At 37.2% G+C, this 16810-nt stretch overlaps 1 protein-coding gene across 1 annotated transcript in view; it reads right to left on the minus strand.

The window, feature by feature from the left end:
- The window catches only part of lmx1bb (LIM homeobox transcription factor 1, beta b), a 124703-nt gene that overhangs the window by 24066 nt on the left and 83827 nt on the right, over positions 1–16810 (minus strand). The window contains exon 4 of the mRNA XM_056463274.1: positions 762–994. Coding sequence (XP_056319249.1) covers positions 762–994 — 233 coding nt within the window. The remainder of the gene's footprint in view (positions 1–761; positions 995–16810) is intronic.

The following is a 16810-nucleotide window of genomic DNA, read 5'->3' on the forward strand; positions in this document are numbered from 1 at the left end:
CAGTGGCAGAACTAAAGAAACAGTGATTTTTTACAAAGTGGGACATTACACCGTGAGTATGTTTACATGGACACCAATAATCTGATTTTAATATGACTAAGACAATACTTTGATTTAGAAGAGTCTACCATGCAAACAGAGATTTTTGATTTCATTTAATTCGACTAAAGACATAATAGATCTAAACAGAAATCGAATTAAGAGTATGCTGATTTTAGTTGCATTATTAAAGTGCAGTACAGACATGCTTGTTACAGACAAAATGTTCCTGAATGCCAAACTGCAGTTAAAACCTAAAAATTAAAAATGAATCACCAAAAATTCCATGAAACTCCGGAAGAAATATGGATAGTGTGGTGACACAATGATGATAATCGAATTATGTGCTATAACATGTAAAACGGGATCATGAAAGGAACATTCATAAAGCAACTCATGTAAACACCTTAATTATATTATTTTCAATCTGATTAAATCAAATAATTTGATTACTGATGTCCATGCAAATGTAGTCACTGTTATTTTTAGTATGCAAACCTTAAAAAAACTAAAGAAAAAAACATCCCTTTTGGTACTTCATTATTATATATACTTACCTGAAATGAGGTTATTGATTATTAAAGAAGAGTTTTAAGGGATAAAATTAGTAGCTGTTTTCTTTATTGTTCATCCAAAGAAAACCAAGGGGTTTAATTTTGCCTTGCAACCCATTGGCTCTGTATAATACATTCATAGACACATAGAATAGCCTGTATTCATACCTGAATCTGAGTCATCTGGGCTGACAGAGCCGAGCAGGTCTTTTTCCCTTTCATAATCGCTCTTGCACAGCAACTGTCCGTCCTTCAGCACAAACTCATCTCCTTTCCTCAGCTGTCGGTCACACACACAGCAGCAGAAGCAGTTGAGATGGTAAACACACTCCAGCGCCCGCATCACAAACTCTGTAGGTGCGATTTTCTCCAGGCATCCGCTGCATTTGGTCGCAAATAACCTGAATTGACAAAAGAGAGAAAAAAGCAATGTGTAAGTACTCAAAACATTTTTGTATAATCTCAAAATATATAGGTCTTAAACCTCATTACGACTGGATTTTAATTTAAAAAATGCAGTAAAAAGCAGTATGTGGAATAGTATTACAATTCAAAATGTATTCAAGTCATGGCAAAGCAGAATATTTAGCTTTTCACCAAATGTCAGTATCACGTGAATCTTCAGAAATTATTCTGATATGCTGATTTGTTATTAATAAAAATGATGACAAAAGCTGATTAATATACAGCACCCTGTGAAAATCTATACCCTTACTCACATTACACCCTGCTTTCTAAAGACCTTCGGGATAAAGTTGTAGAAAGGCACAGGTTAGGATAAGGCTAAAACAACATTTCAAAGGCTGGAAAAGTTATCTGGAACGTGATTTGACTTCAGGCTGTATGACAAATAATAAGTATTTTGAAGGGGTAGGATGATTTTCTATAGGCACTGTATATTTTACATATGGAATTCAAATTTGAACACGAATATTAATTGAGCAAAAAGTTTTTATTGAAGCTTTTAAAATGCATTTCTTTCAAAAAATATCATTATAAATGTAATTGTTTTTGACAAATTTGTAGGAATCCTTGCTGATTTTAAGTGTTTTATGCTAATGTGTTCCAAAATAAAGAATGATAAACAAATAAATAAACAAAGAAACTAACAAATAAATAAATAAATAAATAAATAAATAAATAAATAAATAAATAAATAAATAAATAAATAAATCATATTTATTCTTACATTTTGGGGCTACTTTTAGCCACAGGTTAAAAGAGGCATAAAATTTAAGTTAATAAACAGGTATATTATATTTATTTAACTTTTATCCATTCCATCCCTATAGGACGCTTTTTTTTCTCTCTTGCAGTAGGCGTGTGTTAGTGAATGTGCTGATTAAGGGGGCAGGAGGCTGATGCTGAGCCCCAGAGTGATCTGCTTTGACACTGGCTCATGTGTTCATGCGGCCTGGATAACTCCTCAACGCTTCAGCACAACCCAATGGGAGGAAATACGGGATCAGCTCTCGACCCAACGCTCCAGCAAACCTGAATCAGCGGCGCGGGCCCTTCACCACACTCACTACAGTGATTAGACAGGCTCCACCGACACACACACAATGACACTCAGACCGGAAGTCATTGCTTAGGGAGGATGGCTTAAAAAGACTGTGAGGCTGATCTGATCTGGTTGCCTTTGTATTTTTTTTTCTCAATTAAATAACAATGACCTGTTGATCTGAGGAAATCTAATAATAATAATAATAATAATAATAATAATAATAATGATGGATGAATATATACGATGGATATAGAAGAATCATACGGAAAGAGATTTACTGAGATGATGCTTTACTCATTTTTTAAAAGGTCAGACTATCAAGTATAAAAAGTTTATTTACTCAACCAAATGTCACAGTGTCAGTATAAATATATAATGCACTATATATATATATATATATATATATATATTAGGGCTGCACAATATATCGTTTGAGCATCGATATCACAATAGTCACATTGCAAGATATGCAGTGTTGAGTTGGGACTATAGATGACTAGAAATCACAGGTCAAGACAGATGAGATTTGTAGAGTGAGTTTATCATTTACGTGAGTTTCTAAGGCCAGTGACTATGTGAGCATTTTAAGAGAGCTTTTTATATGATGAAGACTGTGTTATTTTACATTTGATTTATTCAATTTCTCTACCTGAATCTCTCCTGAAAACCATAAAGCATGGTTTCACGCTTTTCTCCTACTTACCCTAACCTGCCTAGTTAACCCAATTAACCTAGTTAAGCCTTTAAATGTCACTTTAAGCTGTATTGAGGTGTCTTGAAAAATATCTAGTAAAATATTATGTACTGTCAACATGGCAAAGATAAAATAAACCAGTTATTAGAAATGAGTTATTAAAACTATTATGTTTAGAAATGTGATGAAAAAATAGTCTCCATTAAACAGAAATTGGGGGAAAAAATTTAATAATTCAGGGGGGCTAACAATTCTGACTTCAACTATATATTTATATTTACTTATCATTTACTGTAACTTCATGTAACGTTGTATATATATATATATATATATATATATATATATATATATATATATATATATATATATATATATATATATATATATAGTTACAGTAAATGATATAAATAAATAAATAAATAAATAAATAAATAAATAAATAAATAAATAAATAAATAAATACAGTTCTACTTTATAATAATCAAAACAAAGGTTTCAGAACTTTAACAAACACATAGGCTATAACAATTAAACATTTTTTTGTGTAACACAAGTTTAGGATCATGTTTTTTACAAAAAATAAAAAATAAAACACTTTAATTCAGAAAGAATGCATAAAATGATTGAAAGCGAAAATAAAAAGCAAAAGAAACAAACAAAAAAAAAAAACCTCTCTTCATTCGTTTAAAGATGTACATATATTTTGACTCAAAATCTGCAAGCGTGCACACTGTGCTGCTATGAACCGCCAGCATCACTGTCAGATCAACTCTACAATCATCCTCCATGCCACAATACATGTGTGTGTGTTTACATAACAGAGTGCGCGGCCGCCCCGCACCAGCCTTCATTTCCTCCTGCGGGTGTCGATAAAATCATTTTGCTTTCATTACAGCCACAGATATTGCCATCTCCGCCTCATCATGTGAGGTTCAGCGGGATCCACCGCTACAGGAACCGTCCGCGCGACTCTGTCCAGCCCATAAAAGCTGATTTATTAAGCCGAGCTGCTTTTGTTTGCTCGGGCTGCTCGAACAGCTGCCCCGGCGCTGCTGCTTGTGTATCTCTGCGCTTCATCTGCGGTATTGTTCATGCCCATCATCATATTCTGCTGATGCTGACAGTGATGAATATGTGTTAATATGAGTTCGGATGAATATGTGTAAATATGGCGGGTTTTGTGATGGTAATTTCTTTGTGAGATGGTGATGGGCGACCGATAATGACGACCCGCTGGACACACGACCAGCTGCATCGTTTCTGTTTGCCAGAGTTGGTATAGATTTTTTTTCTTTCTCTCAGAGCGACTGTCAGATTTTCTATGGGCGTCTTTTGAGCTGTCACGAGAATAAACCATACAGTGGAAATGCTTCGTCATTTGCGAAGCTGCGTCATTATTAAAGCTGGAAAACAACTCAGGCAGATGCTTGATGTGGGATATTTTAGGTTAGGCCTACCTTATCAAGTAGAAAATACATCTAAAAAATAATAACAATAATAATAAAAACACATTAATAAAATGCAATAAAATAAAATAAATTAATCCCGTTAGTGCATTTAAAAATATGTATAGCCTACATTTTTATTATATATTTTAAGTTTAATCTATCTGTCTATCTATCTATCTATCTATCTATCTATCTATCTATCTATCTATCTATCTATCTATCTATCTATCTATCTATCTATCTATCTATCTATCTATCTATCTGTTTGTCTATTTTTTTTCAGTTGGTTAACCTTATATTCTCCTTGATTTAAATTATTAATTTTCAAACTTTTATCTAAAATAAGTTTAAGTAAATAATTTTTAATAACAAATTATTAAGTAAAATGAAGCATAAAAAATACATGACCATATACATAAACATTTTCATAAATTTTCCAGGTTTTGGAAATTACATGACAGCATACTTTTATTATGTTACAGTTCAGTTCGCTAATCATTTTACATCTACCATCATGTTCTCTTTATAAGGTTATGTTTACTGTTTATTTTTCCACATAGAAGAAAAAGGTCTTAATACATGAACACATACAACTGCCATCTGAATTTAAATCCCTCAATCATCATATTTAAGGATTTTTGTTTTGGCATCAAAAACTCTTTAAACCCTATTATTTTAGAATCTAACAATATGTATACTGGCATTAGAAAGCAGAACAAAACGTATAATCTTTTCTTTATTATTGGACAATAAGTAGATTAGAAGATTTTATTTGCCAGTGGAAAACTATTAATCCTAACTAAACTATTGGCATGTCAACAATTTTCAAGTGCTCATGGGATATCAATCTACCTGGCTCCTTTCTCCAGTCAGAAGGAATATAAGTTAGAAACACACCTTCATCATTTTATGTTTAGACACAGGCTGATCTGTTGTGGTTACTCCCTATTGTTCAAGCAATTATGTCCATACAGATTTCATTAATCACACGAAAACAGAATCATTTTCCTCCCAACAAATCAAGTATCGAAGATTAGCATGGTTGTAATTTTTGGCATGCAGACCACGGCGCTGAGATACGATCTTGTGAAACATCTGTAGAGGACATTGCAAAAAGATGAGTGGGTAACAATAACAAGATGATTTTGCGCATTCCATCATATTCATGGAATCTCTGCTGTCTAAACACATCCAAACACTCACGACCTTCATCTTCAACCAAGACTGATGCCGCTTTTTGGTTAGATTAACCAGTTACATGCCGGATCTGTCAAACAAGTCAAACAGAATAATGAATCTGTCATGACTCGAGTCAGAATCAAATGTTTATTCAACGATGTGGATCCTCGGGGCGAAAAAGGCCGGAAAGCACAGGAAATGAACCCTATTGAGCGGTGGTGACACTTTCTAGTTTCGCCCGCTCACCTCTCGGGGTCCTTCTCATCCAAATGAAAACATTCCCTTTCATCCGCCTCTTTTCTTCTCAACTCCTTTTTTCCCCACCCGTTCTAATCTTGTAAGCCATTATTTTTCTATTTCCCCTCTCTGTCACTTTGCATTATTTTTGCTGCTGTAATTCCCATTTGTTCCTTCTGGAATCTTCCTGTCCTGGCTTTGTCCCGGCATCTAATCCGGACTTTTTGGCTGTCGTCAGCCCCCCTGACCCATTCCCCATTCTCAGCGGGACCTCTGATGGAATAGCCACGCATGACGCCCCTGCTATAGCAACCACACCTCTGCAGGAAGGCGACGGCTAACTTTTCGGATGGGCAGAGAAAGCCTTTCACAAGCTGGCAGCAGAAGTAAATCCTTCTTGGAGGAACAAGGGGAATTAGCAGGGAGCAGTGGAGTAGGGATTTAACCCTACCCCTTTTTTTTTCCTTTTGAAAGGCACAGTCACTTCAACTCCCACTGATCGCCACAATCAAACAGGGCAGAGGCGGGGGGTAACAGAAAGAGAGAGAGAGGGGGGAAAGAGAGCAGCCCAGTGAATGACACAAGTGCTGGATTGTGGAGGAGCCCCTAATCCCACTTTAATACCTTTCCAAGTTCAGCGCCGAAAGAATGCGCTTTAAAACAACACCGCAGTGTGAGCAGGCCGACTGGGAAGGGCTGGGGGGGGGACATTGCTCTCAATCCCCCGTAACATTACCTGATTAGCCTGGGCGAGCAATGGAGTATGGGCACGGAGGGATCTGGACCGGACGTTAGAGCAGACATAAACAACGGCAGCGCTTACTGGGATGCTGCGCGTCCTCTGGAGGCGATTTCTGTCCTGTGGTTTGAGATGAAAGCACTAGAGAGTAGGATCCTTCAGTTGGGATGCATCCCACATCTGGGGCTTTTTAAATGATCTGCCTCTGCAAACTCAATAAGGGAAAGTACTTCCACAGGACACAAATCTCAAGATTGTGTTTGTCTACAGATCCCAACAGCACTTCTTTTGTTCTTAAGGAGTGAATAGTTCCAGAGAAGTCAATTGCATTTTACTGAACACCACTGCTTAGTTAGCAATATCTAGTGAGCTACCAATAAGGGCTTTCATGTGGAACATTTACAGAGATCTTAGAACTACTTGCAGAATTACTCGCTTTTTGCTGTGCTCTCACTGCAGGAAATTATATTAATTATTATTTATAGAGTAGTGATGGTTCGTTCTTGAATGATTCGTTCATTTTGAACTTATCTTTTGTATGACTTGAGAATGTTGAGTCCTCTCAGGGAGGGATTCGTTCATTGGCGCATGTGCACATTTGTGCTGGTGGTGGAGAAGATTAGTTCCTTTTTTCGAGTCTTCCATCAGAGTTGAGTCATTCGTTCATCACGTGAAAGGCTAAAGCCAATCAAATGTAGTCAGAGCTGGAAAAAGATTTGATCCGTTCATCTCTGGAGTCCTCGGTTTGACTCATTCGTTCATCATGTGAAAGACAGAAGCCAATCATTTTAAGAGTTCACACTTAGCTCAGGATTTATAAATAGCTTGTTTGGCTTGCTGTCCCGGGAGAGAGCCCTGAGCTCAAGGGATCCTCGGGTCCAGGGCTCCCTCCCTCAGGTAGATCTCAAAATTCCCCCGCTGCTGAGGCTAAGGTGAACTTTCTGGAAGTAAAGAAAAGAGACTTAGGCTAATCTTGTCTATAATATAGAGCATATTTGGACGGTGAGAGGAAACCGGGCAACCCAGGGGAAATCCGTGCAGACATGGGAAGAACATGCAAATTCTTAGGACCGGGAGCCAGTGGTGTTCTTGCTGTGTCAGTGCTAGTCACTGGGCTGCCATGCCGCCCATTCTGGATAAAGGTGGAAGAAGGGGAGGAAGGGGGGTTTCTTCCAGACGAAGATAGTTGTAGAAAGGAAATGAGGATTTATATAGTGACTTGGCATCCTTTGGTTGGAGGATCGTGATTAGCTAATGTGGGCCAGGTGGGTCAATCATTAGCGCCTGCTCCTCTCGAAATTAGTTTAATATTAAACTTCACTTAGAGCCGGAAAAAGATTTGATCCGCTCATCTCTCGAGTTTTCAGGTTTGAGTCATCTCTCTTTACATGCTGTCACGTGATGAATGAACGACTCAAAAACCAGAAGACTCAAAAGGCGAACTAATCATGGCTCCTTTCAACTTAGACTGTGTAAATTGGTTAAGCTTATATGAGACTGTCAGTGTGAAATGAACGAACCACTCTGAAATGAACGAGCTGAGCTGACATAATCAGAGACAAAAGACCAGGTAAACAATAAATGATTATTGTCTTTTTCTTATAACATTTTAATTATGACTTGTTTGTAGTGTAATCCACATTTGGTGTAGCTGTAGATGAGTTTGGATGCAACTCGTAACATTTGAATAATATTTTAGGTAAAATTGAAAAAGATTCGTTCACCTCGCTGGACGAGACTCAAAGGTCTGAGTCAGTAAAATAATCCGAATTTCCCATCACTATTATAGAGTTCCTTTTTAGGTGGACTAAATTTCAGAGTAGGGTCTAACTCAGCACAATAGGAACTATGAGTGACAGAAGTGTATGCTGACTGGGTAAATGCATTCCATAAAACAAAGCTGGAACAATATACAAAAAAAAGGATTATCATACATCACGAGGCACTGAGCCACGGAGCACATGTAAACAGAAACATTTGACCAGCCTCAAATTTCTTCCTATTAGCCCACTGCTTTGAAACTGACACTGTTTAGTGGCACTGAATGTAAAGGATGAAGTTATTTTAACTTAACACAGTGCCTAAAAATGTGGTGCTAACATGTGCGCCACTTCAAAAGTGCAGAGACACAAACATAACAGTCAAGCATGTCTATCTACCTCATGTTTACATTGAAAATAATGGTTTTAAATAGATAAACACATTTGTTTACATAAACACTTATAAAACAAACATTCAGAAAGCTAATGCTAATGGCAGGTACCTGTTGCCTTTGTCTGCAGCACTGATCATTTCTCAACCTCAACGATATGTAGCATTGCACGTTTTTTATATGATACCTTGTCTCATAGTCCTTCTTTTTGATCTGTCAGCTGCATAACTTGTATGTCCACATATTTTATCACCATTATTGTGAAACCCACGACAAACAACAAACCACAGCTTTGATCACTGTGTTCTTTGCTGTTTAGTTATTGAATGTCACACCTACAGTGATGTCAATGTTTTCACCTAATATATCACTTGAAAGTTCCAACTGTAACATGACTGCAACATGTGAAATGGACCTATGAGAATTTTTTTGTAAACATGACAAGTAATAACTATGGATACTAGTATGCATTTGCATGATGTCACTGTTTTAAAAAATGCTTCTGTATTTACACTAAGCCCATAATTGTCTCATTTTCAAAATCTTTGGTCACACTTTATTTTGATGCTCCGTTTATTGAATTTAAGTTACATTGCATCTACATGCCAACTAATTCTCATTAGATTATAAGTAGACTGTTAGGTTGAGGTTAGGGTTGGGGTTAGGGTTAGTGATATATACTTGCAAAGTTTCTTATAGTCAGTTAAATGTCTGTTAAAGGAGCAGATCATCAACAGATATTAAGCAGACAGTCTACTGATACTTAAATGGACCATCAAAATAAAGTGTTACCAAATCTTTACTTTAAAAGCAAAGTCTGTTTTTGACAGCTTGAGATTTTGGCCAATATTTAGATATAGTCAATAAAGCAATAATTTGAAGTGGCCAAATGTTTATATTCTGATTATATTCTACCAATCAAAACATGATGGAATTTGACACTACATGGGTGCTGTGTGTACATAAAATATCTCTTGTGAGGAATTACTTTGATTTGCGTGAAAGTGATGACAAAACTGAAGTTTCTAAGATCTGCACTGCTTAAACTAGGTGGAATGCTTGATTAAACTTTTAACACAACTAATCTGATCACACTGAGATGCTTTTGTTTTTGTCAGTGTTTATCAGTCTAAAATGTTTTTAGAATTCAGCTAATGTTAATCACATGGAAAAAAGTATGAAATCTTTTGGAATATAGTTTAATTTACAATGTTTATGTGAGTAACATGTTTTCTGTTTATTACTTAGACCAGTTACTCTGCAACAACTTGCTGAAATGCAGAGTAAAACGTTTTTATTTGCAATTTAATACTAGGAAGAACAACCAAACAACAGATATAACTTATTTGAATAATCAACTATCATATTCCAAGAGTTTCCATTCTAGATCGAGGGACTAGTAATAGACAACATAGCAATTTATTAAGTTTCGAAATGAAGCTGTTCACCTTACTGTGCGTTCACATCAACGCTGTCTGCCTTCAGCTCCGGCGGCGAGAGTGTCAAAATTCGCTACATTGATCTCGTATTTAAAGGGGCCGTTGCAGCATATCAGTTACATTCCTGCATAAAACATGCTTTCTAGCATGAAAATGTTGTGCATTTCTTATCAAATTCATTTAACAATGGAAGATCAAGTTGCATGTGGTGTGGCTTTGCTCCACTTAATTATCCAATGTGTCTATATGTCTGAAATATCCTGAAGCAGCAATACTGTTTTGTACTGTCGCATGAGATTCCCGCTTTTTTAAAGATAAATACTGTATATATAACATTAATGCACATCAGTAACTCGCCAGTAACTTATTTAATGTATGTTCCTGTAAGAAAACATTGTAAATAATTGTAAATCCGAAGACCGCAATAATCAAACTCTTGGGAACAACAGTGGTCGGAAGCACAGTTCACAGATCTGTGTTCTCTGAACTCCTCTCAAGCGGTGGACTTTTTCATTCTGATTGCTTGCTGCCGAACCGCATCATAGCTCCTTACCATAAAGTTGACTTGATTTCAACTCTCCTCTACGCCCACACCGGCGAAGACCTGCCGCACTGCTCCTCGCCGCTTATTGCCGCCGACTCTCATTGAAAATGAATGACTTCCGGCTGCTTTGACGCTCTCGCCGATTTCGGTGTGAACGTACAGTTATTCTTCGCGTACAAGCGGGCGTTTTCTGACGTTAATTATTCCTAGCCTTTTCTCTCATAGGCTACTAAATCGGAAGATCTAAAACAATCGCAAAAACGAGCGCACTTCTGCATTAAAAAATAAGGTCAATAATATTTAATTTATTGTGAATATACTAAGATCGAATAATCTGTGTTTGAAGAATGAATACAATGTAGATTCTACAGAGTTAGTAATTCAAATTTTGGAAGGAGAAAAAAAAGAGCAAGAAAAGACAGACTGTTCGGCATTGGGGAGGGTGAGACTTTAAAGTCCCTCAGACACCCAGTTTGTTTGTCCTGAGGATGTTCACTCCCCACCAAACACCTGAGCGCACAGATTAGCAGATAAGACCCTCGCATTTGGATCAAGAGACACAATTCAAGCCGTGTGGTGCCAATATTGATTCAGACTCTTCCAGACCCAGACCCCACGAGTCAAATCAGAGATAATCCTCACAGACAACTACGGAGAAGATCATTATCCGCTTCCAGACTTCCAAAGTCCAGTGTAGTCTCTATTTGTAGTTGGTATCCATGAATCAATACGGCATGAGGAATGTCCGCCACCGGAATTTCAGTGCAACAGGTGCTTTATCACCAGATGTTGTTGAAGTCAAATGAATAAAGTAATAAATGCAAATCATATAGGGAAAAAAAAAAACATTGGGTTATATTTAACTCTTTATGATGCAACATCCACCCCCCCCCCCCCCTCCCAAAAAAAACAAAAAAACAATAGTAGCACTTTACTTGAAGGAGATGCTAATCAGACTGTCATAACACACATCATGAAGGTGATTTTATGACAACCGGTATTAAAGTGTCAATTGCTCCATTATGTCACTTGTAATGTAAAGATGTCATTATTTGAGATGTCTTTGTTATAACAACTTGAGATAAACAAAAACATCAACTTTGTTATGACAATTTGATATTAGGATGTCAACAAACCTGTCAGTGTCTTTGTTATAACAAATCTGGCATAAGCATGATTGACATGAGGAAATTTGTCATTAAAAAAATGTCAGTAAAAATGTCAATAGTCAACTGGCAAATACATTTATGACATAAATTTATTAAAACTATTTGCCTTAGTAAAGTTAATAATTTAAAATAAAGTGGTTAATAAGAAAAAAATCTTAAATATATTGTTAAAAATATTCCATAATTACAAAATTGCATGATATGAAACATGATATCATGCTAATTTATTTTCCAATATCACCCAGCCTTACATTCAATCTCCATCATATTCATCACATGTCTCATGTTACGATTATAAAGGTTTCATGACAGTACATACAAACACCCTCTTCAAGTGAAGTGTTACCAATTATGTATGCCTATAGCACTGTGCCTACAGAACGTGCTCATTGGGGCGCAAGTTTGCATTATCTGGCTTGCATTATTTCCCAACCTCATTATCCTGAACATTCAAAGCAAAAGCCCTCCAAAACACAGCATACTGATCTCTGCATTCCCTATTCTTTCCCTGCAGGCTTTCTGCATCTTGCACAGACAGAGCATTTGACAGCTCATCAGAAGAAGATATTTTAGTGTGAAAAAAATAGAAGTCTAGGTCCTCACCTTCCAATCTCTCAGAATGGTTGCACACTTTCTCTTTGAACAACTTAAAGTGTGACAACATCTTAAAGCTTTCACCACATGTTGCCAATGATTTCCCGACCACTAAAGACCTTTCCCTCAATGCCTCGCTGATAAGGATCACATACCCAGAGGAGATTAAAGATGAGTCTGGAGAGAGGAGAGAGGTGTGGGGGAGTGTATGCGGCTCGATAATCGCTGTACATTTAGCAACACATGCGCTCATCTCCACCTATCTTCTTGTCTGCACCGAACATGCAAGAAAAACAGAGGAAAAAAAAATGCCTGTAACGATTTTGAAATGGATTCTTATGTCACCACATTTCCATCAAAGGCTCTGTCTTACAGCTGTAAACAATCACTATGAAGACAGTCTTTCCCCCCAGGCTTCTTCAGCCGAGCCCCCAGGCCTGCGATCTGCTCTGGTGGTGTCAATCATGAAGACACCAACGCTGAGAGGTGTTTATTGGGGGAGGGGGGTGATGAACAGTTGTTGGACACTGGATCAGGGACATGCTGGCTACAAGAGGCTTCTTTTTTTTTCTTCTGCGATCCATGTCATAGATTATTTAGTCTCCAGGAGACCAACACAGAGAGAGACAGAGGTGAAGAAAAGGAACGCGAGAGAAGAATTTAGGGCAGCTTCATCATTACTGATTAGGACTGGAAGACATGTGAAATGGTAATGGTTTGAAGACTTTAAATCATTTGGGAAAGATAACTTTTGCATTTTGAAATTGCATTCATTCATTTAGCATACGCTTGTATCCAAACCGACTTACAAATGAGAAGAGAGTTGCAATATATTAATGCTATGACAAGTCCTAATTATTTTTTATTTATTTTTTTATAGTTTATTTTTATTTGTAAAAAAAAAAAGAAAATTATGACAAGTATTAAGTATTTTTTAAATACATTTTTTAATTTGTCAGGGCAAACAAAGACGAGACAGTGTGTCCAACATGTGATTTGTCAGGCCTACTCACTTGTTTACCAAGATTTAGTTTTCCAACGTTTTCCAAGATGCATGTGGTGCTAATAAGAAGCTGTCTGGTGCATTCGGAGAGGAAAAAGTGTTACCTACAGGTGGTTTGTAACCCCACTCACCTGTGTGAAGCACACTAAGAATTTCAAGATGTTTTCCAGAAACATGGAGTGTTGATAAGAAAGTATCTGGTACATACGGAGAGGTGAGAGTGTTAAGCCCACTCACCCACTAACACTCAGAATTGCACAATGTTTTCCAAAAAATATGGGGTGTGCTAATACGAAAGTATCTATTAGATTTGAAAGGAAAATTAGTGCATCTATTTAATATTTTTAATGTTTAATCACAAATCCATTCAAAGATCTATGTATCCAACACTATCTCATAGCAATTCGTAACTTTTCGATTTAGTGGCTAATTCCTATCAAATTGTACAGTCTCATTCGCACAATTTAGTACGATTTGTTTATCCCTCAATGATGGTTGAGTTTAGGGGCAGGTTGGGGTTCCACGCCCCCTTTTAAAATTCGTACATTTTCATACGACTGAACTTGTACAAATTAAGCCTGGTTTATACTTCTGCGTCAAGTGATCGGCGTGACCCATGGCTTATGCCTTGTTTGTGTTGCTCTGCAACAACACTTCTGAAATGCTAGCTGGCAGTGAGGTATTTATGTTCCTCTGTGTCGAGTTTCTTCACAGGTGTTTTGTTTTTTCTGAATGCTATCTTAATGGACAAGTAGCCCAAACTCGCTCATTCTGAGGAGGAAACCGGTGGAGGTGCAACAATTTTTTTCATAAGGTAAACACAAAACAAAACTTTCCACCTGAGGCTCCTTCATGGGACTCGACACTTGTAAACACTAGCTTCAATGGGTCCGTGCGGCTCTCAGTCCTGCCCACACTCATTAGCGCTACCAGGCCGACCAATGACAGAGCTTGCGCTACGCGTTGCTGCAATGTGTAGTTACTTTTTTTGAGAGGTGCGCATCAGCGCCAGCGAGGGCTATGCGACCATGCGGAGGCTGCGGCGGAGAAACAAGCGTGCGCTTGACGCAGATGTATAAATCAGCCTTAATCCATTAAAGTGACAAAACATGAAATAGTTACAATAGTTACATTACAGTAGGCTGATCTATCCTATAAACAACTTGTCTATCTATTTGTTAAGTGTGCGTCACGCGAAACGGCATGGTTTACAAAGCAATGTAATACTTTCGAAATATATATACATATATCCATGCCAATATCTGATGGCCAGAAAGTGATTAATTTATATAAATTCTTAAAATATTGGTGTCTGTGATGCAGCAAGTCCAGAGACTGTTGTGTACACCATGATTTTATATCAAATTCACTGTAATATGCGATGTGACTAAAAAGTGGTCATAAATAATACTTTTCTCAATTCAAATGAGTAGCGGGTTGGACCCGGAAACGGTATTCCATAAGTCACGACTTAACAAGCGAATTCAACCTGTTAAATGCATTTACAATTCAGTCTCAAAGCATACAGAGTAATCAGAGTCAGAGAGAGTTGTGACAAAGTACAACATGTTCGATCGTCACAGGATTCATGTAGACTTAAAATATTTCCATAAAGTGCTTTACAGTTAATTTAAATAATGTTAAACACGGTAAAAGATACACAATTTTATGTATATAAATGTTATGTATGTTTTATAAGTTGATCACCAGCAGTCTTAAGCTGGAACTTAGCTGTAAGTGCTTCCATTAGAGTCAACAAAGTTGTCACCACACTCTCTATGGCTCAGTCAGGGATGTAATCAAAATCAGAACTGATATTTCCCTGATAAAGAATTTCATTTATCCATTAATACAATTTGCTCTGACTGCTGAACTAGAGAGCTGACTGAGACATTTTTTACACATACAAATGCTGACTGCACGTATAGTACATGCCGCTGGTTACACTGCACATTTTTTTTTGCTTTTTGCAGTCTACAATCTAAAAGACCATAAAATTAAAATACATTTATATTACTTAAGTAAATATGAGCACTAAAATCAGCGTGTGAGACTCTGTACTGAAAATCATGAACGAGCAGCATAGATAAAGTCTACTGGTTTAGTGTGCCATAAAACCATTGCTCTTTAATACTCCTTAAGAATAACTGCAACGCTTCCACCATTTTGGGGGGTGAGATTAAACGCAATTGATCATAACTCAAGTCCTTAAACTTTAAACACAGACTAAAAAATGCTGTTTCATTAGACAAATACCATAATCATTAAAGTAAAACTTCTCTTTAATAATCCATGAGGAAATGGGCTTCTATTACTGCTTAGTATCAGCGTTTCTCTTCAGCGTGGAGAGATTACAGTGCGAACTAATGAAGGCAAATAAAGAGTGTCTTCTCCATGCTCCCCTGGGCAAGCTCAAGTCAACGCTAAGAGCTGCTTAATCACCTCCCTCTCTATACTAAATTAGCATAGTAATGGGCTTTAAATTGAGGCTCTTTGTTTTTTAATTAAACTCCCAGCAGGTAAAAGTAAAACACATTAGAGGAGAATGTGCACCTTCATTACTGGCCCAGAGGTGTTTTCCTCCATCAAACAATCTTCAGTCTCTCTCTCTCTCTCTCTCTTGAGGAACACTGAGGGAAGATCTCAAAAGACACGTTTCATCTCTCACTCTGTCCCCTGCACATTTAAAAAATCTATCAAATTAGAAGCAAACTGTTTTTGAAGTTGCAGGGTGTTGATGATTTGCCCCGTGGCTAAAAAATGGCCTGGTGTGAGTCACCAACTCGACGAAGAACGTTCTGTGATCATCTACCTCACCGTGGCAGATAAGCGGATTTGCCTAGACAGGTTCTCCTTTGGTCTATGACACCATTGTCTCGCGCATCTGCAGAGCGCTGGGAGGTTTTTATCTCAGGTAGGTGGCTGGCTGGCTGTGGGCATTGTTATTCATATTTGTTTTGCAACAGCTGATTTATTACTTCTCAGAATTCAACACCTGAACTGCTATACCCTGTGCAAGCCAGCTCATATATATTCCCACAATCATGAATCTGCCATTTAAGTCTATTGAAATTGAGATTGATGTGGTATGCGAAACATAACATAATCAGCAAAACCATTGTGGATCAATATGCTTAGAATCAATATCAGAATCAGCTTTATGGACATTAGCATTGGTATCATGCACAATTTAACCACTAAATCACCATAAATAATACCATATATGTCATGTTTTTGTGCATCCTCTGCATAAAACAACAACAAAAAAGTTAAAAAAGGAAGAGTTAAATGCAACATCTGTGCAGTCTGAAAATTTGTTCTAAAATTAGTGTTTTTACTTTCTGTTTATGTTCAGTTATTTCACATTAAAGGCAATGAAAACACTGAACACAATCATAGGAGCCTGAGAAAAAGATGCTAATTTTAGAAGAAAATTTCAGACGGCACCAATAAGCGGGAACATCACGCTATACCTTGTGAAGCTAATACGGAAGTAACTGAAACTGCAACTC

Source organism: Danio aesculapii, chromosome 8, assembly GCF_903798145.1.
Source record: "Danio aesculapii chromosome 8, fDanAes4.1, whole genome shotgun sequence".
Taxonomy (NCBI): Eukaryota; Metazoa; Chordata; class Actinopteri; order Cypriniformes; family Danionidae; genus Danio; species Danio aesculapii.